At 45.6% G+C, this 27,116-nt stretch overlaps 1 protein-coding gene across 1 annotated transcript in view; it reads left to right on the top strand.

Annotated features, from left to right (window-relative positions):
• Positions 1 to 13,489: 13,489 nt before the first annotated feature.
• The window catches only part of SLC22A16 (solute carrier family 22 member 16), a 963,109-nt gene continuing 949,482 nt past the window's right edge, over positions 13,490 to 27,116 (top strand). The window contains exon 1 of the mRNA XM_069607763.1: positions 13,490 to 13,688. Coding sequence (XP_069463864.1) covers positions 13,639 to 13,688 — 50 coding nt within the window. The 5' untranslated portion in view covers positions 13,490 to 13,638. The remainder of the gene's footprint in view (positions 13,689 to 27,116) is intronic.

Genomic DNA, 27,116 nt, shown 5'->3' with positions numbered 1-27,116 from the left:
CGGGTTCGTGGAGCACCTGGTTAATTGGAAAACCAGAGGCATGCTATGTGCTAATAATAAACCGCTGTAACATGGCAAGCTAATCCAAAATATTGATGATCTGGTCACCTCTAGTGGGATGACCATATATTGGAAAAAGATTAAGGGACATTACAGAACAGAGGGGCCAGACAAAACTGGAAATGATCTAGCTGATCAGCTGGCTAAAACCGGAGCCATCCAGGGTGATCTCCTTGAGATTGGGTCCCTGTTGGGGGAGACCCCAGATGCTGATTTAATCACGGCACAAAAAGGGGATCTGATTATTGGTAAATTTTATCAACACATTGAGGACTGTGAGAACTTTCCCCTGACGGATACCGAAAGAGGACCTCAGAGTGTTGATGAAATGTCCAAAAATGTTCCAAATCCAAGACAGTTTGTAGGTAAGGAGATCCATATCTGGCTGTGACCAGTGGGTGGTCCCTACCTCATTCTGAAGCCTGATGCTAAGTCACAGCCGGTCATCGGGGTTCCACACTACTTTCGAAATCTTGCGAGAGGTTGCATACTGGCAACACATTGGGCAGGACCTTGACCAATACTTGAAGGGATATCTTGTGTGTGCACAATTTCAGCCAACTTCACTCACACACCGAGCTCCCCTCCAGAAGAGGGGGATGACACTGCCTTGGTCAGATTTACAAGTAGATTTAATTGGGCCCGTGATTCGCTCCTCTAGGGGTACCAAGTACATGTTAACCGTAACATGCTTGTTTACCAAATGGGTGGAATGTCTCCCGGCCTCAAATTACAAGGCACAAACAGCAGATACAGCAGCTGCCCTGACGATCAATCACATCTTCTCGCATTTTGGCCTACCCCAAAGGATTGAGTGAGACCTGGGTAGTCACTTCACCAGCAAAGTGATGACAAAGATATGGGAGATACTTGGGGTAAAAATGAAACTTCACATTGCATACCGCTGTCCTCTAGTGGTGGAGTTGAGAGGTACAATAAAACCATTGTGAGCATTCTAAATTTTTTTGTGGCAGACTCTGGGCCAAGTTGGGACATCCGATTACTGCTTGTCCTGATGGCCATCAGATATACACCTTCTTCTGCAACTACGATGTCTCCATTTGGGCTGAGTGGACCAAGGATGGTGCTACCTCAGCATCTCCTCTATAGAACACAAGAGCAGACACTGATAAACACCTCCACAACTCATGAGTATGTTGAGAATCTAATAAAACACCTTCAACATGCTTTTGCGTATGCTCAGCGGAATATGTTTTTACAAAGGTAGCGGGCGCCCCTCTCTCGCAAGAACAGACATGATAACCTGTTCAGTGGTTATTAACCACTTGAGAGTTCACAGCCACTGCTTTTACTCACTGTGCCTTTCACAGATGGGAAATATCCATTTGCATATCAGTCTTTGTCCTGCCCAGGGGCAGTCCAGCACCGAAATACAATGGCAATTCCAATCTGAACGAGAGTACCACCAGCAACCCCATACACGTGTTTCACCCTTGTTGGGGATCATCAGTGAGGTGAAGCTGATGCCTCTCTAAGCACAGTGAGAGGGAGACCACGTCTGGTTGCCCCCAGGAGACCTAGGGTTACCAATCCCAGGTTCCTTAAAAAATAGTTTTACAAAGGTAGCGGGCGCCCCTCTCTCGCAAGAACAGACATGATAACCTGTTCAGTGGTTATTAACCACTTGAGAGTTCGCAGCCACTGCTTTTACTCACTGTGCCTTTCACAGATGGGAAATATCCATTTGCATATCAGTCTTTGTCCTGCCCAGGGGCAGTCCAGCACCGAAATACAATGGCAATTCCAATCTGAACGAGAGTACCACCAGCAACCCCATACACGTGTTTCACCCTTGTTGGGGATCATCAGTGAGGTGAAGCTGATGCCTCTCTAAGCACAGTGAGAGGGAGACCACGTCTGGTTGCCCCCAGGAGACCTAGGGTTACCAATCCCAGGTTCCTTAAAAAATAGTTTTACAAAGGTAGCGGGCGCCCCTCTCTCGCAAGAACAGACATGATAACCTGTTCAGTGGTTATTAACCACTTGAGAGTTCGCAGCCACTGCTTTTACTCACTGTGCCTTTCACAGATGGGAAATATCCATTTGCATATCAGTCTTTGTCCTGCCCAGGGGCAGTCCAGCACCGAAATACAATGGCAATTCCAATCTGAACGAGAGTACCACCAGCAACCCCATACACGTGTTTCACCCTTGTTGGGGATCATCAGTGAGGTGAAGCTGATGCCTCTCTAAGCACAGTGAGAGGGAGACCACGTCTGGTTGCCCCCAGGAGACCTAGGGTTACCAATCCCAGGTTCCTTAAAAAATAGTTTTACAAAGGTAGCGGGCGCCCCTCTCTCGCAAGAACAGACATGATAACCTGTTCAGTGGTTATTAACCACTTGAGAGTTCGCAGCCACTGCTTTTACTCACTGTGCCTTTCACAGATGGGAAATATCCATTTGCATATCAGTCTTTGTCCTGCCCAGGGGCAGTCCAGCACCGAAATACAATGGCAATTCCAATCTGAACGAGAGTACCACCAGCAACCCCATACACGTGTTTCACCCTTGTTGGGGATCATCAGTGAGGTGAAGCTGATGCCTCTCTAAGCACAGTGAGAGGGAGACCACGTCTGGTTGCCCCCAGGAGACCTAGGGTTACCAATCCCAGGTTCCTTAAAAAATAGTTTTACAAAGGTAGCGGGCGCCCCTCTCTCGCAAGAACAGACATGATAACCTGTTCAGTGGTTATTAACCACTTGAGAGTTCGCAGCCACTGCTTTTACTCACTGTGCCTTTCACAGATGGGAAATATCCATTTGCATATCAGTCTTTGTCTGTACTTTCCCACATCACCAAGCTGCGCATCTGCAGAAACAACAAAATGGCTGTGTTGGCTGCTGTGAGCACCATGGCCTCAAAACTGCATTTTGCAGCGACAAAAAGATGGCTGCACCATCTTGCCAAGCACATATTGGGCAGGATGGAACAAGGGGGCACACTGAAGGAGCATGCCAGTGTGTTCTTGCATATACAAAAGAAATAGAGTGAAAAAGCAGCAGTGCTTTGCTGCCAGCCCCGAAAGTCCCCATTGAAAAGAGGGTATTTTAACTTAAAATGATGCTGCTCTGATGCTATTTTTAATTGTTCTTCCTCAAACTACTGTTATTAATAAGGCCCTGCCATGCCCATTCATATCCCTGTTGTGCTTCAGCAAAACCAAGTATCACCCCTGAATGACAGGCCCTGTCAAACCAAATCTGAAAAATATCAACAAAGAAACTCCATTTTCTGCCGCACGGGAAAAGCTTCAATTTTTAAGTTACAAAGTGTCAATGATTAGTAACTCAAAGAAACTCCTGCTCTGGGTTATGCCAATTTCACTGCATAGGTGGTACAAATAAACTACTGCCTAGAAGAAAATAACTATGGCTGCAAAACAGTGTGGTAAGCCAAATGGAAATTCAAAAACTGAATTTGAAAACAAAATGCTAGCAGCTTGCACCACATGTGTAAAAATGGGCTTGGCAAACTAAAGAAGAAAAATGCTTGTTGAGAATACTATGTTGAACAAAAACTTCTTCTTGCCTAGCAATGTCAAAGGTGATTTTGCTGTGAAAATACAATTAATAAAATTGTTCTATTCATCAGGTTTCCTTCCAATTCAGAACAAAAATAAATACAGTTAAATTAAACTTCAGTGGCTGCATGGGGGGATGCCAGCCCAAAAGAGGGTTCTGCTGAGAGGATGACAGAAACAAATGGAGCCTCTCTCAGTAGATACTAACACCCCAGTGATAATTACTAGGTTGGACAGAATCTGGTCTGGTCTGAGCCCTCTATAATGGTGTTTCCACGACACGGATGTGCGAAGTGGAGAAAGGGCAATACATCTTCAATCAAGCTGGGAAAACCCCACCCTCCCCTGGGGGAAGTAACAGTTGGTGGTAGCTGAAAAGAAAAAAAATGGGCCAGTGTAGGACAAAGGATGCCCATTTGTTTCAAAAGATTATTTTATTAAGAAACTTTGAAGACTGTTATCTTTGCAACATGACTTTGCAAAAATGTAAAACATTTAGTAGTTTAAATGTGATTTTTGTGGCTTTCAAATAAGAGGTCTTTGCTGTCAATAGCATGTATGGTACTCGAACGCCATAAGAATGTGAATCATGGGGAAAGGACATATGATGGAGCGTTAAACATTAACAGAAATAGGCCCTATGATAGTATGTACGCACGTGTAAAGTCACAGAATTTTGGGACAAACATTTCACACTGAAAATGACCAAAGATTATTAAACGTACAAAACAATGTCTCACAGATTGCAGGGTTGGACTGCAATGGTCTGCATAAAATATGTAACCTGTTTATGTAATTTGCTAAGAGACTTCAACTGTATAAATGTACCATTTGTGGCAAAATCGGATTTTAGCTAAAGTAACTGTGGGAGGTTTTTGGACATTGTAAAACCCCCATCATAAATCTGCCCTCCTGCCCTTTACATCCAACCAGCTGAGAGCGAGGTGGAGACTAGCACCCCTGACCAATCCAGTGGGTTAGAGGTGTGTTTAGCTAAGCCTGCCCAGCCATATACTTCTATGATATCACTATGCATTATAAATAAGAGTCCATGACAGGACTCTAGACACACACTCTTCCTGCAGTTCCTGTGCTGCGTTCCTGATCTCCATTCATCTTTCTGATCCCAACTACAAAGCCTACGCATTGCTGATCCTGTCCCAGCAAGGCCATTGATCCACAATAAACCCACTAATCTCCCATTCACAAAAAGGGGAAAGCTGTGGTATCTTTTGCATCCTCAAATCAGCCTGGCTTGCTGCCCACTACCTGCTTGCCCACTGACTGCATCCAGCGGTACTTGTGTCCTCCATTGACCCGAATTGCCCAGCTGTTCGCTACCCGGTGACCAGACCTTTGCCCCGCTGTCTTTTGCCAGGAGGGTCCGCTATCTGGTGACCAGAATCTTTTGTGACCAGAACCTGTTGACTGCCCAAGAATCCCAAAACTAAAAAGTGGACTGTGAGTATAATCCCCACCCCTCAGAATCACATAGTTTACCTTGCATTGCCTTTGTCCTTATCCCACTCTCTAAGTAGTCATATTCATACCCTAGTAACTTGTTGAAACTGTTAGAATTATCCTCGTATCCAGTCCTTAATGTTTAAGTGCTAGCGCCATCTCTTTTCAATTTTGTCTAGTGTAAATTATAAGCCCTTAGTTATATTTGGAGTAATCAAACTAATTTCCATATATTTTATTGTTGGGGTTGAGCACGGGGGGACAAGGTTGACCTTGCGAATCAATCTTGGAGCTTACTGTGTTCCTCTTAACAATATAGCCTAGATAATTTTGTTTTAAGTAACAATTGCCTTTCTTTGAAAACCAAAGTTTTCACTCCAACTGCTCTATTTTCCTAAAAACGAACCTCACTCTATCTACCCAATCCCTCTGAATTCAACAGCTAGAGGCCTATTTTCACCTCTGTATTGTCCCTGTGATATATATCTACCCCCCAGCCCAAACACTGCACTCCAAATCAGAGTATTTTACCCGTTTTTATTAAAAACCGTTTGGGTAATTTAAAGCAGGAATTGAGAACATTGCAAGTTTTCCAACGTGTCATTTGGCTGAAACATGCTCTAAACTTTTCACTCATTTTCGAATTGTATGCCTTTTGCTGATCCATTGACTTGCGATTGCCAGTGATAGAACATACATGCTATTGTGATAAAACATATGTATATTATAATTTAACCACACATTATTTAATTATTTGTTAAATTCAAGTGTTATTTTAGGCCTTTGCTAAGGGTTTAAAGTCCTCTTATTCCTGACTACCTGCTGCTTCTTTCTATCCACTCAGAAGCTGAATAATTGTGGGTTGAGGGAACATTGCAGGGGGGAACCTTAACTTAGGTGCTATCTATCCTAATCCAAAAAGTGCTCTGAATCATGTGTGCTATGTACATGTTCTAGGCAAAGGTTAATCAAGTGCATTGCTTCCATTTCGATTGTAATTATCACCCCATTGGTGATTGCTGCCTCACATTAAAAATTGTATGATTTACTTTGAATTTAAAAATAAATAAATATTGTAATTTTCACCAACCGGCCTGGTTCATGGTCCATTGTGACCTGGGATATTTGAAAAAAGGGTTTTATACGAGTTGTGTACCATCTCAAATTGAATCCATTTAAAATAAAGAAAAAGGGCATATCAATTGAGCGCTACATCCTAGGCTGAGACCAAGGTGTGTGTCGCCTGATTGAAATCCTTAACACATGGCAGTTCAAGAGGAGGAGAAAGGCGGTGAGAAATGAAGGGGTGACAAGGAGAGAAGCAGCCTTGCCCTTTCCGACCCAGACCCACGAAGCCTCAGTGAAAGGAATCATAAGACTGCGAACAATAGCCAGCGTGTGTTGCAGCAGATGTCAATGGGACACAGAGCCCTCCTCCGCTGATAACCAAACCAAGGAGAGACGCTTGCAACCATGGTACCGTCCTTGACTCCAGAGATAAGAAAAGCCAAGCGGTTCATTACAGCTGGTGAGTCGAGGTGAGAGCTGATAAGAAACCGAACTGTGTTGAACGAAACGTAAAAGTGGCAGAAAAGGGAAATCAACTGTTAGCTCTTGAGGAGAAAAGCAGCTGCAGAGGGGTTCGGCACCACATGGGTGCTCACTCGGTATACTCTGCTTAATTCCCCTACTATTGAAACTACCAAAACCAGAGGGCCGTATGAGAGCTGGAAGAAGAAGGTCAAAGTCGTCATACAGGGGTCTAGCAAAACCCCCTGTACAGTGGAAAGCCTTTGACCGAATCGTAACTGAAAATCTAACGTAGATGAATCCCACATAGCGAGAAAAGGAGAAGCAACCGTGTGGTTGACAAAAGTGAACCCAACGGAAGGATGCCAACAAAAAGGGGCAAAGCATGATGCCCCAACGAACATTGTGTTGACACGAGTGAACTTGACGGAGGAAGGTCCACAGTGAACTGTTTAAAAAGACTTTAAGATTTGTGAATGACATAAGTGAAATCGATTTGACAAAAGCCGTAGTGAACCCGACAGAGGGAGGCAAACATTTGAGAAGGGTGTGAGCCTGGAAGAGGGGGGTCCAGGGGTGAAAAGCCATCACCCCACTGATATGTCAATGCAACCGAGAAATCTTTTGAATACAAGCCAGAGTGAACCCGACGGAGGGAGACTGATATTCGAGAGGGTTCTCAGCCCGGAAGAGGAGGACCCCGGGTGAAGAATCGTCACCCAAGTACAATCAGAAAGGAACTTTTGTTTATAATGTTCAACATACCAGGCGCTCAGAAGCAAGAGATCTAGCCAACGAAGGTCCTGATATTGCTAGGAATTTTTTGTGGATCTGATCCCAGGGGTGAAAAGTCACTCAACTCCTCCTTCTTGGAGACTTCAACATCCACCTGGATGCTTCCTGTCCTTCCACCAGACTCTTTTGCAACCTTTGCGACTCTCTCTCACTCTCTATTCTCCCCTCTGGCCTGACTCACTCTGCAGGGCACACTCTGGATGCTCTGAGCTCCTCAGACCTTCCCCTTTCTATCCCTCTCACTACTCCTCTCTCCTGGATCGATCACTTTCTCCTCTCCTACCAGCACACTCTTTCTACCCCCCAGGCCAAGCCAACTCCATCACTACCACCCACCTTCTCAGTCATCCGACCCATGTCAGTTGAGGGTTTCGCTGCCGCTTTCTCCCCCCCTTCGCTCCCCTCCTTTGGCTGACTCACACCCTCACACCCTGACACAGCCCTTTCCATTCTCCACTCTGCTATATCTGATACTCTTGATGTTCTTGCCCCTGTCATGAGGATCTGCTTAAAACCCAAACCCAAAGTGCAACTCCTAGTACGACTCCGACCTCGTCACCCTTAAATGCAAGTGCAGGGTGGCTGAGAGGAAATGGGGTGCTTCATGTACATCCTCTGACAAACTGGCCTGCCGCCTGCTACAAGGGCAATACCGGCTCTCTGTCCTCACCAAGCAGAGAGCTCACATCCAAGCGTGTCTCTGCGGCATCTAACAACTCGGCCGAGCTCTTTAAAATCTGCAAGGAACTGGCACCCTGCCGCAGTCTCTCCCTCTCCTGTCACTTCCCAGGCCCCCTGCACGGCACTGGCTTCTCACTTCACCTCTAAAACTCAGGACATCCTGTCCTCTCTCTCCTCTCCCCTTCCTCCCTCTACTCCCTGCTCTTCCTCTGGCCCTTCTTCGGCCACCTCTCCTCCCTCCTTCTCTGCCTTTCCCCTGTTCACCCCAGATGAGGTTTCTAGACTCCCTGGATCCTGCTCTGTCTGACTTCTGCAACCACTCCTTCGCCACTGGAGTCTTCCCTTCCCCCCTGAAGCACTCCCTTGTGCATCCTCTTCTTAAGAAACCCTCAGACGACCCGTCCTGCCCGGCTAACTATCGCCCAATCTCCATCACTCCTTTCCTGGGCAAACTCTTGGAAAAGCTGTGTCATCATCTTAGTTGATCTCTCTTCTGCCTTTGACATGGTCAACCATGCCATCCTGCTCAATGTTCTCCGCGATACCCTGGGTATCACCGGTCAGGCCCTGGCGTGGCTGACTTCTTTCCTCTCTGATCGACCCTGCCAGGTTCAACTTGGGTCCTTCCTCTCCGCCATCTCTATCTCTACCTGTGGTGTTCCCCAGGGGTCTAACCTCTCTCCCTGGCTTTTCAACCAATACTGGCACCTCTTGCCTACCGCACTGCCGTGCTCTGCCCCAACTTCCAGTGCATTGTGGATAACACTCAGCTCATTTTCAGGCTACCCTCAGCCACCTCTTCTCCCTCTCTCATCTCTGACTGTCTGTCTACCATCCAGGAGTGGTGTGCCGCCAACGATCTCTGCTGTAATGCCAGCAAGACCGAGATTCTCCTCATCGGCACACCCGCTCCCTCATTTCCTGCCACTCTGTGGCTGGCCTCTCTTGGCCCTCTTACTGCTCCCATCTGTGAGGCTAAGAACCTCGGGGTCATCTTCGACTCTACACTCTCCTCACATCGCTGACGTCTCTAAGAAGTCACACTACCAGCTGCACCCCCTCATAAGTCTTCTTCCTTTCCTCTCCTTCACGCAGAAGCTCACTGTCTCCAGAGCTCTGGTTCTCTCCAGGCTAGACTACTGTAACCTCCTCTTTCTAAATCTGCCTGCTTCTACCCTCCGCCCGCTGCAACTCATTCAGAACAGGACTGCGAGACTTGTCCTTGGCCTCAAGTCCAGGGATCATATCTCTCCAGCACTGAAATCTCTCCATTGGCTCCCAGTGGCTGCGAGGATTAAGTTCAAAACCATCTGCATTGTCCACAAGGCCTTCTGGGGCCTCAATACCTTCAACTCTCTCTTCCTAAATATCTTCCTTCTCAAGCTCTTCGCTCATCCGCCTCCAACTCCCTCATGGTCAGTCGCTTCTCCAAGCAACAAGTTGGAGGTAGATCTCTTTCTTTGGTTGGGGCCTCCCTCTGGAACAGCCTCCCTGAAACTTGAGGAGAATCATTTCCGGTTCTGGAAGCACCTCAACACCTTTCTCTTTGTTTCTGCTTTTTCTCCTCCTCTCCACTGCAGACTTTCTGACCGAAACTGCACTGGTTACCTGGCCACCTTCTGATCTCAGGCCCAGGCCCCCTCGCCCGCCAGTTGCACACCTGCACTGGGGACTGTTTCTGTATCCCTACAGTCACACTACCAGCACTTGACACCTGTTGTCTGCACTTAGCTTTGCACTTGCCACCTGCTGGCCGTACTTTTACTTACTGTTATTTATTCTATTATGTACTGCACTGTTCCCTCCCCTCCCCACCAGCACTTTCCCACTTCCCCCTCCCATGCACTTGCACGATCTGCATGACACCTGACCTAGTAGGATCGTTGTCTGTCTTCCCTTTGTTCCCACTCCCTTGCCTCGTCGCACCTTGAAACACTTGTGTATATGCGCGTTATAAATGCCATATCATATCATATCACCCAACGTGCAATCAGAAAGGAACTTTTTTGTTGTTGTTTTGAACCCACCAGGTCCTCGGAGACGGGAGACTTTTTGTAGGAAAAGATACTTCACCACCAACGGTCCTGATATCTGAGAGCAGAACTGTACTCCTGTGCTGGGAAAGCTCAAGCATGTGCTGTGCTCAGGAGTCTTGCCTTGTCCCATGCTCAAAACGTGGGAAAGGAGAACCCTGGTTAGCCCATCCTGACTTATCATTTGTGAACACTTCTTTATTTCTTGTGAACATTATCCCACCATCTTTTTGTATTTAGTTGCCGCATCTGCATAGGTGCTTGCTGTTGTTGCCCTTGTGGTGATTGCACCTGCATTGGGACTTCTTGCATTTGCAGTGATTGTGGTGCATATGTCTGAGTTTGAATGTTTAACTTCGACATTAAATATCCTTGTGAATCTGTATTATACTGTGGAGCTTAGCCCATCGACCCTCTTGGAGATTGCCAATTCTGTTGTTGCATGCCTCCGCTGCTTCTGCATACTCTAGCTAAATGTCTTAATTTACTGCAATTCCAACATTGTAGTGGCTGTCCGCCATGAAATCCTCCCCTTCCTTGAGGGTTTGGAAATCCACCCCATCCTTCTCCTCGAGGCCCCTGCCTCTCGGCATAAAATGATACCCATTCTGATCCATGGTGTATGCCGCATTATTCTGCTGTGGTAATTGCACTAACTGTGCCGTCGCTCGCTCAATACCGCTCCTTCAATGGCGTACTGTGATCATTTTTTCTGCCAACTTCGCCTCTTCCTTTTTCCTACTCTTTCCTTTTTATCTTTCTCCCTTAATATTCTACAGTAATGCACAATTGCCATTTGTATCTCTGGCTATGGAGTTTCTTCCATTCCCACCTGTTTCTTTAGCTGACGATGCACCGGCACTGGAAGCCCTTGACATAAAATGTGGTAAAATAATACTACCGTCTTCTCCCACAGTTCATGCGTCTCCAAACTTCATCTGTCCAGAATATCTTAAATAAAGGAAATGGGGTCTTCATCCTCTCTCATTTTCCTAATCATTATCACCCCAATATCTGATTTATGAGGATATTGTATTCTAAGTGCTCATCATACATCCGCTCTACAATTATTAAATGGCGCTCCATCATGCACCGTGTTTTGTGCTGTTACATTTGGATAGCCTGCTCTTTTTCCAAATGTCGTCAGCTCTCTCCCCCATAATAGCCGATAAAAGACCTTTAATATCGCCTAGGTCATTCCTGATGTTCTTTTCTCTAATTCAGAAATCCATTTTCCCTTTGAAGTTAAACTTGGTAGTGTGCACTTTAAATTCTCCTTATCCATTTGGGGCCATGGAATATATTGTCGTCGACCTCCCCCTTTCTCCAATAGTGGGAATTATACAATTCATGATTCATAATCATACCCAACCACACTCTTTGTCTTTCACGCTGCAGTGTCCTCGCCTGCTTGTTTCTGTCCTGGCAATGTCCTTTATCTTCTTACATAAGGCAGTGATATATTCTCGGTACTGCACAATCGTAATTGCGATCATTCAATATACAGTGTCGGTTCTGATGTTTTTTCTAAGGGGGCTTCTAAATCTGACCATTTTACCCCTTTAGTTATGTTCAATTCTCTTGAAATGTCCATATATGCCTTTTGCTTGTGCTTTCTCATTTTCTTTCCTTTCTTCATCTGACATTATTATGCCCCAACTGGCATGACTTATCTTCTTCTATATCGTCAAGACCTAACCTGGTTAAAGACATTGTTCTATGATCGTGTTATGATGTCCCCTGATCTACTTCAGTTCCCTTTAACCCCTTAAGTGCCAAGGGTGAGGTATCTCGTCCTTGGGATTACCTCCCTGTTGCCAAGGACGAGATATCTCGTCCTTGGCACTTAAGGGGTTAATGAAACAGAAAACGTTAGAAGGCACTGAATGGCGAAATACCAAAATCGCCAAAAAGGCCTTGGCACTGGGAGGGCCCCATAGCAGTTAAAGGGTTAATCAGGAGCTTTCAGTATTCTCGTGAGTTCCATACATTCCTCTATCTCTCATTTGCCCATATAGTTTCCCAGGCCTCTGCTCCACGTCTTCTGTGTCCTGCCCACCAGCCCATGCTGATCGCAGCATTCCTTGCAGCTCTTTTTGAGGCTGCTGTGACCCTCTTCTTCCAATCTTTCTTGTGTTTCTATGGGCAAAATGCTTCTATGACATAAATATTCAATCTCATCATCTTTTAATCCCCTACTTCAGTTAACTTCTTCCTGTTTTCTCCTTATTTTCCTTAACTCTTTTTACTCTCACCTTCTTTGCAACCTACATACTTTTAGTCTTTGGACTTCTGTCTCACTGTGTGTGGGGAACCGTCCCCACCGCAGACACCTTTTGTGTCACCTTCTGACATATTTCTTTCTTCCGCTGCTGGGTTCGGTGGCGCTGGTCCGTAGAAAACAGGTCCCCAGCATGCTCTACAATAGTATTGGTTAGCATGTGCAGCTCCGACTCTGTGAAGCGTGGCTTGTGCTGACGGGTCTCCGGGATGCGAGATGCCATGCGGATGTATTTATTTCTGGAGTCAGGAGGGTTGGATGGCTGCTGGCACCCTGGGATTGCAGTGGATTGTGATGATGGCTGCTGTCCAGTTTCCTGTACCAGTGATCACGTAATTTCCGGTCACAGTGTTTCCGATCATGGCATAAGCGGGTGCCGTTGTTTCCGGTGGTGCCGAGTCTGGCATGGTCATGCCGGAAACGGGGGCACAAGCATACTGGAAGACGGTGCGGCTGGCGTATGGCCTTTTTCCCTGTGTTTCCGTGATGCCAGGGTTTCTGTTTCCGGCATGCCGGAATGCGCACGGCCGACAAACCGTAATCGCTCGTTGATTCTGCTGCTACAGGGTGCCGGAAACAGTGGGACCGGCATCACGGTAACACCGGGAATTTACTGCCACACTCGTAACACCATGGTGCCGGAAACCGTGGAACACAGGGATGGAACATTGGGTTGGGGCACGTCCTGGGTGATGGTTGGTGATCGGCAGTTGGGATGAGGGAGAGCGGGTGGAGGTGGCTATCGCTGGCCCTAGTACATGGTGTACTTTCATTCATTGCTAAAACGAAAATCATTACATAAATCTTGTGCACATACCATGAGAGAATAAAGAAATCGAGTTGGATTGAAAACTCTGTTCTCATTTTCCCCTCAGCATAAACTGTAAAACGCGGACTATGGGGACCTGCAACTCCAACTTTTCCCACGAAGACACGCTGACCCTGATCTACCAGCCACTTTTACTTTTACTACGTGCTTGGCTTCCTGCGGGGCGCCTTTGCGCAACTCCGCTCCTTCGTTGGGAGGTGAAGCACAGGCTCAGGGGGACAGCTGGCGCTTTTCTGGGTGTCGCGTTTCTACAGACTGCCTCTTGACCGGGTCAGGTGTCGGAGGAGGGGCCAGGAGGCACAGCTGAGCTCCCCTGGCCAAGCTTGCTCCATTGGCACACATGCTACCTCCCCGTTCATCTCTTGCAACGAACCTCTCCACACCCGAAGAGGACTCCACAGGCAGCAAGAAGTAACTCCAGCATAATGACTGCCAACATCGAGCGGCTCTTCGACCACCTCGGGCATTTCGGAAGGTAACGAAATTTGCGCTTAAAACTATCGCTGCTCACGATTAGATAGTCCGTTAAGCAAGGCATCATGTATTTAAAGTAAGAGGTGACCGTTAACATTCCAGAACAACATAGCGGCGCGTGCGCCTCCGCCTCTATCACTGGGGTGGCCGCGCGCGAGCTTGTCAGGCCAAGCTCATAACGGAGACGGCTTTATCTTTGCATAACCTTGCTGGCCGCGCTGCCATTTTTGTTTGCCCCATCCATTTAGTGGGAGGCTACACAGCGCCCACCCCGGACTTTGACATATTGGGTCTGTCGTCATGCTGGCCACTCTTTCCCAGAACTGCTCCCTGTCCTGTCTCCCATAGACGGCTGTTTGTGCTCTGGACGTGCGCGCGCATGTTAAATGACGCGCTCCTTGCATAATTAGCCACGCTGTGAAGCCCTCTGTGCTCACTGGCGGAAGCGGACGGAAAGTATGCAGCTGAGCCGTGTATTTCTGGGTCCTTGCCGTAAACACCCCAGTCGTATTTCACAAGTACCATCCGTTTTAATATATTTGCGTATGATGTAAGGTGTATTGTTTATTTGTAAAGCGGAACGTGCGCCTGAAAGCACTTTCGCGCGGATGAGCACTTCTAGTCCTGGTACTGGACTGTTTGTTTGACACAGATTTATCTCACTCTGACTCTGCAATTTTAGGAAATTGCTGTTATGTTGAGGGTGGCACGTTAATGGGAAATCCCCCTCACTAACGTGACAGGGGGTTTAGATTCTATTAAAGACAGGAGGCGAGTATTATGCATTTCCATCTTTACTCTGAAACCACAGCAGCAAAGAAAAAACTTTACAAACAAAAAGTTTCAACAACAGAACTAGATAAGAGTTCAATGTCCATGCATGGGGAACTCCCCAAACCATCATGGAGGACAGGTCATGCCCTGCAGGGAACCAATGAGCAGGGATCCTCCTCTATATATATCCATTACTCTAACCCCAACCCCTCTTTCTGCAACTGTCTTGCACCAGACGTCCAATGAAACGGTTGAACTGCGTAGCGCGGAAAAAGGATCCAGCGAAACTGGAGATCTCAACCTTCCCACAGCCTGAATCTATGACGAAGTTCTTCTGGATAGGACTTCTCACCCAAATCTGAAACAATATGAAATATAACAGGGTGGGTGGGTGGAAGCAGAACAGCCAATACAAAGGGAGGGTAGGTGGGATAATACTCGCCTCCTGTCTTTAATAGAATCTAAACCCCCTGTCACGTTAGTGAGGGGGATTTCCCATTTTATGGCATGACAGGAGGCTTCATATTATGCAAGTTCAAAGCCCTTGCATCCCAATCCAAATCCCAACCTGAGCAATACACTAGTGATAAAATAAAATTATGATTCCAAATATTATTCCCATGACCAAACAGCTGCTTTGACAATTCCCTCCCCCAGGAGAGCATCTTAAACACTATAGCATCTCCTATTGAAGGACCAAGGAGCAATTAACTCCCTTTCTCTGTAAATCTACTTAATCCATATGCCCAAAGGTAAGAGACCCCGCAATAATGTTTCCACAGGAAAGCAGCTGAGAGGTATTTAGGGGTTAAGTCCAACTTAAGCATTTAAAAACACTTAAAAACTTATACATTAGAAAATGACCCAGACCTGGATAATAAATGGAGGAAACCCTATGGGTACCCAATCTGGCAATAAATCCTGACCCCCAGGAGAACATTCCACTGTCCATATCTAAAGGGCTGAAACAGGAGATGCACTTTAACAGGAAAGAAACTCCACATGGATAACTTTGAAAACAGTTGTAGCACAGACAATCCTTACTTGAAAAAACAAAGATGTGGTAATACCATATGATATAATCGAAGCCGATAAGAAACACCTAGTCAAGGTGGAACCCCAAAACCAATGGACCTGAAGGGCCCGCGCACCAAGTACTGCCAACCACCGTTTTCACCCTTAGCGACCATGTTTCGCTGCGATAATGGCAGTAAAATGCAATCATTGGCATGTAAAGTAGCCTTCGTAGACCGTTCTACCAGAACAACCTATTTCCGTTAAGGGAGAAACAGAAGCAAAATCTTATCAAATACCCCTTCACTGAATAGCCGCCATCTAAAAGAAAACAGGCTTATTAAAGGCTTTCCAAACGTCCTTGATGACCCAGATAGTGCACTGCGCAAAGAACTTCTGAAGCCCCAGGAAAAGATGAAAATATATTCTAATGAATAACAAAGCAACTATAAGAGAGAAGTGACGTGCAGAGATAGAGAAAGGTGGATAGGGATGACACTAGACAACATGCACCGTAAAATCCTATAGGGATGGGAACCATCCCCCTCCCGAGAAGGCCCCAAAAGGAACCGAGCAATCCCGGAGGAACCGTCCGAAGACAGTGGACTGGCATCCACCTTCTCACAAGGAAAAGAGATCACCCAATCGGAACTCCAACCGTACCAGATTGAGGCCAAGAGAGAGCTAATAATGTAGCTTTCATAAAGCGCTACAAACCATCAGGCATCTGAGCCCTGCTTGTTATAACACACGGTGTGTGGAGCTCATTTATCGATCTTGCAAGTATGAAAGGCTGAGTGTGGCTCTGCCCATTGGATCCTGCATCAGCAGGCTTTGCACAGATGTTAAAGCGAGTGATGCACTTGCTGAGTTATCGGACCGACATTCTGATTGACAATATGTTGCTCCAGTCACGGAGCTAACTGGAATTGATCTTAGAGAAAGGCTCTTGTGTGTAACAGGGTTAGGTAACTGTTCCAAAGGCTGATCTAAATGCGAGAGCAATAGATTCTCGCGGGGTGCTTGGAACAATGACACGGAAGGAGCTGGCCCTCTGCCCATCTAGGTTAACTAGCTAAGGGAAATAATCACCCTTTCCAGGGGAGAAAACTACTAACTCCTTACTTAAGTACAGTCTATCATCCCAAAGGATAAGATGCAGAGTTATAATGACGTGCCTAAAACCAAGAACAAACTCTGTGATTGATGTAGGGACATCTCTAACTGTATCCAAGAAACAAATATATATATATATATATACACACGCCAGAACCTTTGGAACCTCGGTGAGTTATCACCTTCTTCATTAACTTGGTGACACCAGGGGCTGAAGGGAAAGGCCAAACCGAAAGGGAGGGACAAAGATAAGAGTGAACCCATCAGTAGAACTGACGCGGAAACTCTTGAGTGGAGGAATAATGGAGGAAACCCCTCAACACTAACCCTCGAGGTCTAATACGACCATACCATCTGCCAGGAGGCAGGAAACAATGAGCATAACAATACTTCCATTTAAAGAGTGCCACAAATATATGTTAAAACTTGTAAAATACTTATTATTAGAAGTATCCTATATGTCCACTCCCAATTAGTGAGAGCATATTTATCTCATTCATAATTGAGAAACCGTGAGGGAGGTTGTTATCACCGCCCCTTCTAAAATGAGGGCAAGGGAAAAACTGACAGAGGAAGAGCACAAATAGGATCCTTGTTAACCCACAGCAACCCCCAGGGGTTTGAGATGAACATCATCTACGAAAAACCTAGTGAACACCAAAGGCATTACAGGAGATATCCTATGACTAGCAGGACTGCTGTCGGCACAATCCTTCCAAAGGAACAAAAAACACCATGCTCAAGCCCCTCGAGCAGAGGAGGAACTGTGCGCACTTCTTGATGCATCTTCTACCGGATAGGTAGACTCAGGAAAACCTCCAAAGGAGCTGCTCCCTTCTCCTGAGGGGCAAGATCTTAATAAAGCCACCTGTTCAATAATAATTCGAGATGAAATCGCACGGGTAAGGGCTTAGGTCATCCTGTGGCCGTGAAGGTTTTCCATCGAAGCCGAGCAGGCAATCGCTCTTATAATCCAGTCCTTCATGATCCGCACATTTTCAAGTGCTAGTATTATAATCCGAACCTGGATTGTATAGTTTAACCTCTCAGAGGACTGCATTGCCCTTGAGCCATCCCTTCTCACAAGAGGGGTAACTACGCCGCTCCGTAAGAGCAGAGGCGCCGTCGTTGCCGAGCAGGCAAACAGATCTCGATCAAGTAGCCCAGTACTTGCACATCAAATAGTGAACATAGAGGTTACATCCCTCTTTAGCCAGTGAGCAAACTGGGTTATACATGTCCTAAAAAACCCAGATACCCTCTTCCTTCGTAGGGTCCTACCCCTTATGTCCCCTAGGGCAAAGAAGGATACCCAGGACTGTGCAATCAATGTCGAGAGGGTTAGCTCACAAAACAAGAGGATGGCACTGTCTCCCAAGACCGCCCCCCTGATGAGGGAAGAAGGCTAAGGTTCTTAACGCCTTATGAAGGCAAGTAGGGTCCGCCAAATTAACTGACACAGAAACCAAGGACCATGCATTAGGGGAGATATATATTAAGAAAACAGGATATGGGGAACAGACCAGAACTGTAGGTACACCCCCTAACCTGCGAACTTAACCCCTTCAGGGGAGGAGAAACCTAAAGGAAAACAGACTGAGTTGTCCTGAACTTACCTAACAGAAAAAGAGAGAGAGAGGGGTAATTAAGCAGACATTTCTTTTCCCCCGTAAAGGGACATGAAATATCATTCTAGTACAGGATTGTGCCTGAATGATGGCTGGATAGGAAGGCCCAAGCCCCCTCTAGGTCATTTAACAACCTCCTCCACCAACCCGTGTCTTTTCTTTGAAGGATAAAGTGAGAAAACAAATAAAACAAAAAAAATAGTTGTTTGAACAAAGAGAAGCGGCAGTGCTTCACACACAGCTTAACCATTGCTGTGTCAAAGGAATACGCCAAGCAAGCGCACCACAAACTGCTTACCCGAGCAGGGTATGGAAGTCAGCAGCACGCCAGGGAACAACCCTCGCATCCAAACTCGGGTGAAACCTGAAGCCGAGCAGGCAGTGGCACTCAAAATAAAGGTGCTGAAATTCTGACGCAAGATACACTTGGTAGCATTTTGTATTTCATTTCTAAAATGTAAAGGTGGTGCATGGCGCTCCCCTCACCTGCGCTTCAGTAAGCAAAGCTGTTGCCAGGGTGCGCATGGGGATTGAAATGGGAGACCCATATGTGGAAGCCTGCACCTTTCCCATAAGGATTACTTTAAAGGGAAAAACCCCTTTTATCTCATTTGGTATAAAATGAACAAATTAGCATTCATAAATCTGCAATTATATATATAGCGCTACAAACCCACAGGTATCTGAGCGCTGCTCAACCCTACCCCTGGGTCAGGGTAGCGTATAAGAAAGGAAAATTCCCTTATGGATAAATTCAAAAATTTGACATTCATAATTCAGCATAAAAAGATTTAAATTTGTTTTTAAATCATGCCAAAAATGTTCCAGACCTTGGATTAGAACTCAGGTCTCCAGCATTCCAAGACCAAGCACTTACCATTTGAGCCACTGGTGGCTGTACTAGCTACAGTAGAAAAAAGCGCTGCTCAGCCCTACACCTTGGCTGTGCGTGTGAGGTCCAAAGCAAAGGCTTAAAAGACCCCTGCTGACAAAGACTCTCAAAATAAAAGAAAACATAACTGGGCCCACTAGGCACACCAACCCACGCATTACAGGCCTGTAAGCAACAGCTTCTAAATGGGCCTCACGCAAAAAATAAACAAGATAAACAAAGGGTGTGCACGGGAGGTCTGATGCCCAGGCTTCAAAGACCCAGCACAGCTGACATTCCGTTAAAAAATCACGCGACAGGCCTGAAGCTAAAACTTTAGCTTCCACAAGGGCCCATGCGACTACTCGCATTATCTCAGAAAGAAAGTAAAATAAACACACAGCTCGGCGATGCCAGGCGCCCCAAACCCATAAAAGGAACCATACTGCAGGAAGCAGCACGGGCGCTCGTGGCCCATTAATTCTGTTAGACGCCACAAAGTAAGTGGCCGTTCAAATAACACAGCAAATAAATTTAAAATAAGGAAACACAATTTTCCAAAGTGAAAGCCGCAAGGCACACATATATATGCAACACCAATTAATATGGCAAACACTGATTAACATGTAAGACACAACTGAAAGGGGTGACTTAGCTCTGTGGTGTCAGCAGCAAAGAAAGAGGGGTTGGGGTTAGAGTAATGGATATATATAGAGGAGGATCCCTGCTCATTGGTTCCCTGCAGGGCATGACCTGTCCTCCATGATGGTTTGGGGAGTTCCCCATGCATGGACATTGAACTCTTATCTAGTTCTGTTGTTGAAACTTTTTGTTTGTAAAGTTTTTTCTTTGCTGCTGTGGTTTCAGAGTAAAGATGGAAATGCATAATATGAAGCCTCCTGTCATGCCATAGAATGTAAACACACACGCACACACGAAATCTTCTGTAACTTTAGGTGTGTTTATTTTATGAGGAGAGTTCCCTTGATACAATCGCTCCGATGTCGTCCTCTTCCCGTGTGTCCCTGAATTCCAGAATCACACAAAGACAACGTCCTCGAGAGCTGAGGGTTATGAAGGTTCTACTAACCTTCAACATCATAACATCTCCCTCCCTCAATGTTACAGAGAACAAAATAACTATATACATCAAATAAACAAATAAGAAATCACACACAATATAGAATAGGCAAAGGATACACGTTGGTACTTCTCCTCGAGATTCACAGTGAATCTAAACGGCATACGTTGAAATATCAGTATTAGTAATGTACGAAATCCTTTCTGACATGTGGCACCCTTTTCCTGGGTTTCAAAACAACAGTATCATTGTTCACCATGTCTCCCTGAGATATAGGTTTACATAATGGTGACACATCTTTTTTTGACACATCTCCACATTCCATCCTACTGGTAGAATTGGAACACTGACTTTTTCATTTGCCATAATAATGTCATTACATGACCATCTGCTCCCATCCTCTAATGTCACAGATTTTTTTGAACAACTCACAACCCTTTGTGGTGAACGATATTTGGACTCTCCCTTCATAACTCTTCTGGGCTCCTTCACTTGGATCCAATCCCCTTCCATTACTTTGCTTTCCTTCAAATGTTTCTGACTGTCATAGTATTTTTTATACTTCTCCTGTTTATCCTTTACTCTTCTTACGACTGCTTCCATATCTATGCTCTTGTTCTTCTTCAGCGTCAACCAAGCTGGTCTTAGTCTATTGGTGGCAATTCTTCCCCTCATCATGGTGAACGGTTCCACTTCGGTTGTAGAGTGTGGTGTAACTTTATAAGTGATCAATGCCTCTTTGAGAGTCTCTCTCCAACATAGAGCTACTGCCAACTGAATGGTGTCCTTTATGAAGCGGTTCATTCTCTCCACTAATCCGTTGCCCATGGGATGATACAAAGCTGTGGTCCTGTGTTTAATAGCTCTCTCTTTGAGGAACCTCTGCACATCTAGTGACATGAATTGTGCACCATTGTCCGATATTAACTCCTGAGGCTCACCCTCTCTATTAAAAATTTCCTCCAGAAATGTTTTTACTTTCATAGCAGACACTGACTCCTCTATGATGCCACACTCTACCCACTTTGAGGTGTAAATCAACCAAAACAATGATATAGACTTTGTGGGGTTCTAATATCTCATATGGACCTGGTATATCAATGGCCAACTTTGTCCATACTGAATCTGGTATTACTATGGGTTGTAATGGCGTGGCTCTGGTAATCTTCCCCTTGTCACTCACTGCACACGCGGAACACTCCTTTACAATGTTTTCCAACTCACTCCACATGTTAGGCCACCAGAATGTCTCTCTTACTCTCCTTTTTGTCAGATTTCTCCCTATGTGTCCTTCATGGGCAATTTCCATGATCCTTTCTCTTAAACTTGCAGGCGGAACAATGAGATCTCCACGATATATGCAAACCTCATCACATGACAATTCATCCTTCTTATTTTCCCAAGATGAAACTCCTTCAGTTACTACCTTGCAATCGCTCTTTATCGCACTCCTTAACTGTTCCTGTTCCACATCCAACTTGGTAGCTTCAACCCACTCTTCCTTGGTGAAACTGGGATGTATTTGTGCTATCACACTGTCCATTTCCGCTTCCTCTACATTGACACCTTCATCAGTTGAGGAGCATGGCAAGCGAGAGAAACAATCAGCGACTTTGTTCGTTCTACCCAGGGTAAAACTAATGGCCAGGTTGTATTGCATTATGATTAATATCCACCTTCTAATCCGTGGAGAGGTTAAATGTGGATTTTTTGGATTAAGAATATGAATAAGTGGCTTATGATCCGTCTTAATCTCAATGGGAATTCCCCATATTAGCCCCTTGAAGTGCTCTAAAATCCACATCACAGCCAAAGCCTCTTTTTCTATTGTGGAATAGTTTTTCTCTGCATCTCTTAATGTCCTAGAGGCAAAAGCAATCGGAACGACAATCCCATTTTGAACCTGTTCCAGAACGCCTCCCAGACCCATGTTGCTTGCATCAACTGATATCATGGTCTTTGCACCACAGTCAAACATCTTCCAGGCGGGAGCTCTGTTTATCAAAAGTTTGATTGCCTCCAGTTCATTTCTGCATTCATCTGACCATTCAAACTTTACACCCTTTTTCATCAAGTTTCTCATGTGAGTTGTCTTATCAGCATAATGATCAATAAACTTCGAATAGTATTCAGTTAGACCCAACAAACTCCTCAGCTGATCTTTGTTAGACGGTCCAGGAAGTTTGAGTATTGTGTCCACCAGAACTTCTTTATGCTTTATTCCATCAGCATCGATACAATGACCAAGGTAGGTCACCTCACTCTTCTTTATTTTGCACTTTTCAATCTTCAGGGTAAGTCCCGTTTGTTGCAATATCTGCAAAACTCCAAGAAGTTTGGCATCATGGTCTTCCTCCGACATGGCTGATATCAAAATATCATCTTGGAAATAGTAAACTCCACGTAAACCCCCAAATAGATGTTGCATCAATCTCTGGAAGACAGCGGCCGCTGATGCCAAGCCGAATGGCATTCTTTTAAAGCGAAAAGCACCCAAAGGTGTTATAAACGATGTGAGATGCTTTGATTCTTCCTCCAAAACAACCTGATGATATGCAGAGGATAAATCAAGTGTGGTAAAATACCTGGCAGGTTCCATGGTGGTGAGCATCTCTCCTATGTTGGGAAGAGGATGACGATCTACCCATATGTTGTTGTTGAGGTCTCGTAGGTCAACGCACATACGGATCGATCCTTCCGGTTTTCTTACTATCACAATGGGGGAAAGCCACTCAGAGCTTTCTATGGGCTCAATAATGTCCTGGGAGCACAACTTTTCCAACTATTTTTTTAAAGGTTCACGGGTGCCAACCGGTATATTACTCAATTTATGTACTACGGGTCTCGCTCCCCTCTTCAGTATAATTCGATGTTTAAAACCTTTGAGCATACCTATATTGTTGTTAAACATTTTTGGAAAACATTGCACCAACCTGGCAGCAGAATCACAACATTTGTCCATGACACTCAAAATGGGATTGCTTTCCCCTGGATGAATCCTAATTTTCAAAGCAGCCTGTTCCCACCAGCCTACTATAGCAAGGCCTTCCCGGGCCACAAACAACTTGCAATAGGTTTGCCTCCCTTCGAAAGTCAATTGGACCCAAACATAGCCCACGATATCAATAGGAGACTTGCCATATCCAGTCGCTCTGACTTTGGTAGGGCATAGATCCTCTAGCTTCTTCCTTAAAATTCTCTGAAATGTGTATTTGTCCACTATGGTATATGGGGATCCTGTGTCAACCATAACTTGTACGGCAATTCCATCAATAGTCATATACACCCATGGACCAACTGTTCCTCCCGTTGAGGATATAGTTAGAATTTGTATTTCTTCTTCAAATTCAGTTGTTATTGCTACTACCCCGTCTGAATCAGGAGTCTCTTCAACAGCTCTCACCCCCGAGGTGGTACCTTTCAAGTGTTGGCGATAACCTCTGCCGCTATTTCCCTTTGTAATAACTCTCCCTCTCCCTCTGTTGCTTCGACACACTTTGCCAAAATGTCCCACTTGACCACATCTGAAACAATCAGCATTGATCGCTGGACAGTCTTTGTCTGGATTTGCATGCTTGTACCACCCACATCTGTTGCAATTACCCTGGGGTCGGGACGACATTTCTCTGTTCTGCTTGAAACTCATGCCCAAATCAGATCTCACAATCCTCTTCACCATGGCTATTAGTGCCTCCTCGTCTGTATTTGTCTCTCCACTGTGTACAGCTTGAACTGAATTCACACCCGAAAGTTCTTGCCTACTCTGTACCTCCTTCATACATTTATCTCGCAATTCAATAGGCTGCGCAATTTCCAAAGTTTGATCCAAGGTTGGATTTTTTGCCTGCCAGAGTCTTTGTTGGATTTTGGGATCAGCAACATGTAGAACAATTTGTTCCCTTAAATATTCATCTGCTAACCCAGTGAATTCACATGTAGCTATAAGTCCTCTCAATGCTGCAACATACATGTCAATAGATTCATTTTTAAGTTGCCTTCTGGTAAAAAACCAATACCTTTCTAAAACAACATTTGTTTTGTTTCCAAAATGTTTGCCCAATTTTAATAACGCAGTGTCATATTTTCTAGAACCAGATGCGGAATCTCCAGACCCGCCTCCACTATCACCATCTCCTGGTAGAGTTAGAAATATTCTCATATGGACCTGATATATCAATTGCCATGGTTTTAGAATTTTTTGACAATTAAATGGTCTTGATAAATCTGAGATAACAGGGTAGGACGTTGTCTTAAACAATACGCAGCAGAACCGTTTGTCTTGTAGCACTGCTGTGTCCCATGGCTAGCCCAGGAAGGCCCCAGATATGTCCTCAAGCCGAACTCCCGCAGCCCGTGCTTCAGAAGACTCGGCATAGAGCAGTGCCGGAAATGGAAAAAATGTATTGGGGGAACTGTCGCCTCTTTGGAGAGGTGGGGTTGTGGGAAGGAGGGTGCAGGGCCAAGAGACGGGACACCAGGCAAGGTTGCGCAACACAGCCTCATTACAAGGTCGGCAGGTTGCCGCCAACCTTGTAATGCCCTTTTGTCGCCCGAGATCCCGGGGCCACCAGGACATTACAATACAAGTCCCGGCGGGCCGGGATGTCAGCCAGCGGAAACTGTAAGTCCCCATTCCTGTGGAATCCGAAAGGACTCCATTGGAATCGGGACACAGAAGCACCAGCACCGTTTCTAACGGTGCTTCTATGAAAACCATGGGCCTCATTATGACCCTGGCACTCCCGTAATGAATGGGGCTGGTACGGGACCGGCCCCCTTCATTACGGGAGCGGCGATTACGAGGTTCCCTTTGCGGAACCCGGATCATTCATAATGTGCCCGTTATTACCTCCCTCCCCATTCCCATTGAGCCCTATGGGGGCTCAATGGGAATGGGGAATGGTTCCTTCAACGAGGAATTACCGGGTCCTCCAATGTTGGAATGACCCGGTTATTCCTCATTGTTTGTTTGTTTGTTTTATTATTTATAATGCGCGGATATACCCGGGGGTATCAAGGCGCAGCGTTTACAAGAATATGCGAAGCTTAGTTACAAGTATAAAATGTACATATTGGCAATGGAAGTATATACAGAGCATAATGAGGAGAACAAGCAGTATATAGATATAAACACGAGTACAAAGTGGGCGCACGAGGTTGTACAGTGTGCGGGTAGCATGAGGGAAAGCCTTGGCACCTAGCTATCTTGGTGGTCCCTCGTTTTCAACCATGAAACTAGCATGGATCGGAATTTCAAGTAGGGCATGTCTGCTCTAAGGTTGGGAGGCAAGGAGTTCCAGAGTTTGGCTGCTTTTACTGGAAAATTGTTACCTCCTATGGTGGCAAGTTTGAAATTTGGGACAGAGAGGCAGTCTTTGTATGCAGTTCTGAGGGGTCTCGAGGATGCTTGTCTATGGAACCTGTTGATCAAATAGGTCGGGCGGCATTGTTAAGAGATTTGTGGGTTAGAGATGCCGTTTTTAGGAGGATTTTGTCTCTAGTGGATAGCCAGTTGTTCTGTTGGCTGAGTCCTGAGATGTGCTCTCTTCTAGGGATGCCTAGGGCTGCTCTCAGGGCGTTATTCTGCAGGGTTTGTAGCTTGTTGGTGGTAGCTTTGGAGGTTCCCAGGTAAAGGGCGTTGCAATAGTCAAGGCGGGAAAGTATAAGGGCTCTAGCGAGTGTGAGGCAGCTCGTGTCTGACAGAAATGGTTTGGCTGAGCGGATTAGTTTACACGTGTATGCAGTTGAGGATGCCAGGGAACTCAGTTGTCTTTTGAAGGAAAGGTTAGAGTCCAAGGAGAGACCCAATGTTTTGACCTCCTGTCCAACTTTGATATTGTTCCCATCTATCATGAAGGAATTGTAGGCAGGGCTAAGTTTCTTTAGACTGGACGTGGTACCCAGGATGATGAGCTCCGTTTTCTCATCATTCAGGCATAGTCCATGAGTGGCCATCCATGCCTGAATGATGATGTACACCCTATTTAGCAAGGCCAAATCCTTTTCATAATCTCCAGAAAGCGGAAGGAGGATCTGGGTATCATCTGCGTAGTTAGTATAGGTGATACCGAGATGATCCAAATCATCGAAAAGGGGCTTGGTAAATATGTTGTACAGTGTGGGGGAGACGCAGGAGCCTTGTGGTACATCACAAGTGATGGGAATGGGGTCTGCTGCAGGAGTGGGAGAGAAGACACTCATAGTTCTTCCGTTAAGGAATGAGGTGATCCATTTGATGGCATCTGGAGAGAAGTGTGCTGCTGTATGGAGACGTGAGCAAAGGACAGAATGGTCGACCAAATTGAAAGCTGCAGATAAGTCAAAAAGGAGGAGCAAGGCAACTTGCCCTTTATCCCTGAGAGTATTGATCTGAGCTTTTAGGTCAATAAGTGCAGTTTCAGTTCCATGTTGGGGACGGAACCCTGATTGTCTGGGTCCTAAGAGGTGGTGTTCTTCCAGGTGCTTCTGTATTTGTGCATAGGCAACCTTGTCGAGGGTTTTTAGTAGGAAGGGAACAGTAGTTATAGGTCGGTAATTTGTGGGTATGGCTGGGTCCATAGTAGGTTTTTTTAATAATGGAAGTACCCAGGATTGTTTTAGGTTGTAAGGGATGAAGCCAGTGTTGAAGGAAGCATTGATCCGTTTAGTGATGAAGGGTGAGAGGTCACGGGCGGCTTCTTTGATGAGCTGTGCTGGGCACAGATCTCCCTGGCAGTTGGATGGTTTCAAAACAGGATAATTTTTTCTACTTCAAGAGAATTGACTTTGGAGAACTTGAAGCAGATAGGATCTGTAGTCGTATGCTTATTCTGATTTTTGGAGGGGAGAGTGTCTTTTAGAGCAGCTTTTTTACTAGAGATTTTACTTTGAAGGGTCACGATCTTATTTGCCAAGGCATTTTGAATATCATTGAAGGAACCTGGTAATGGAGCCCGGTTTGGAGGC

This window comes from Ambystoma mexicanum, chromosome 4q (genome assembly GCF_040938575.1).
Source record: "Ambystoma mexicanum isolate Mex_15411 chromosome 4q, UKY_AmexF1_1, whole genome shotgun sequence".
Taxonomy (NCBI): Eukaryota; Metazoa; Chordata; class Amphibia; order Caudata; family Ambystomatidae; genus Ambystoma; species Ambystoma mexicanum.
Note: the sequence above shows the minus strand (reverse complement) of the source record. Positions and strands in the feature narration are given on the sequence as shown.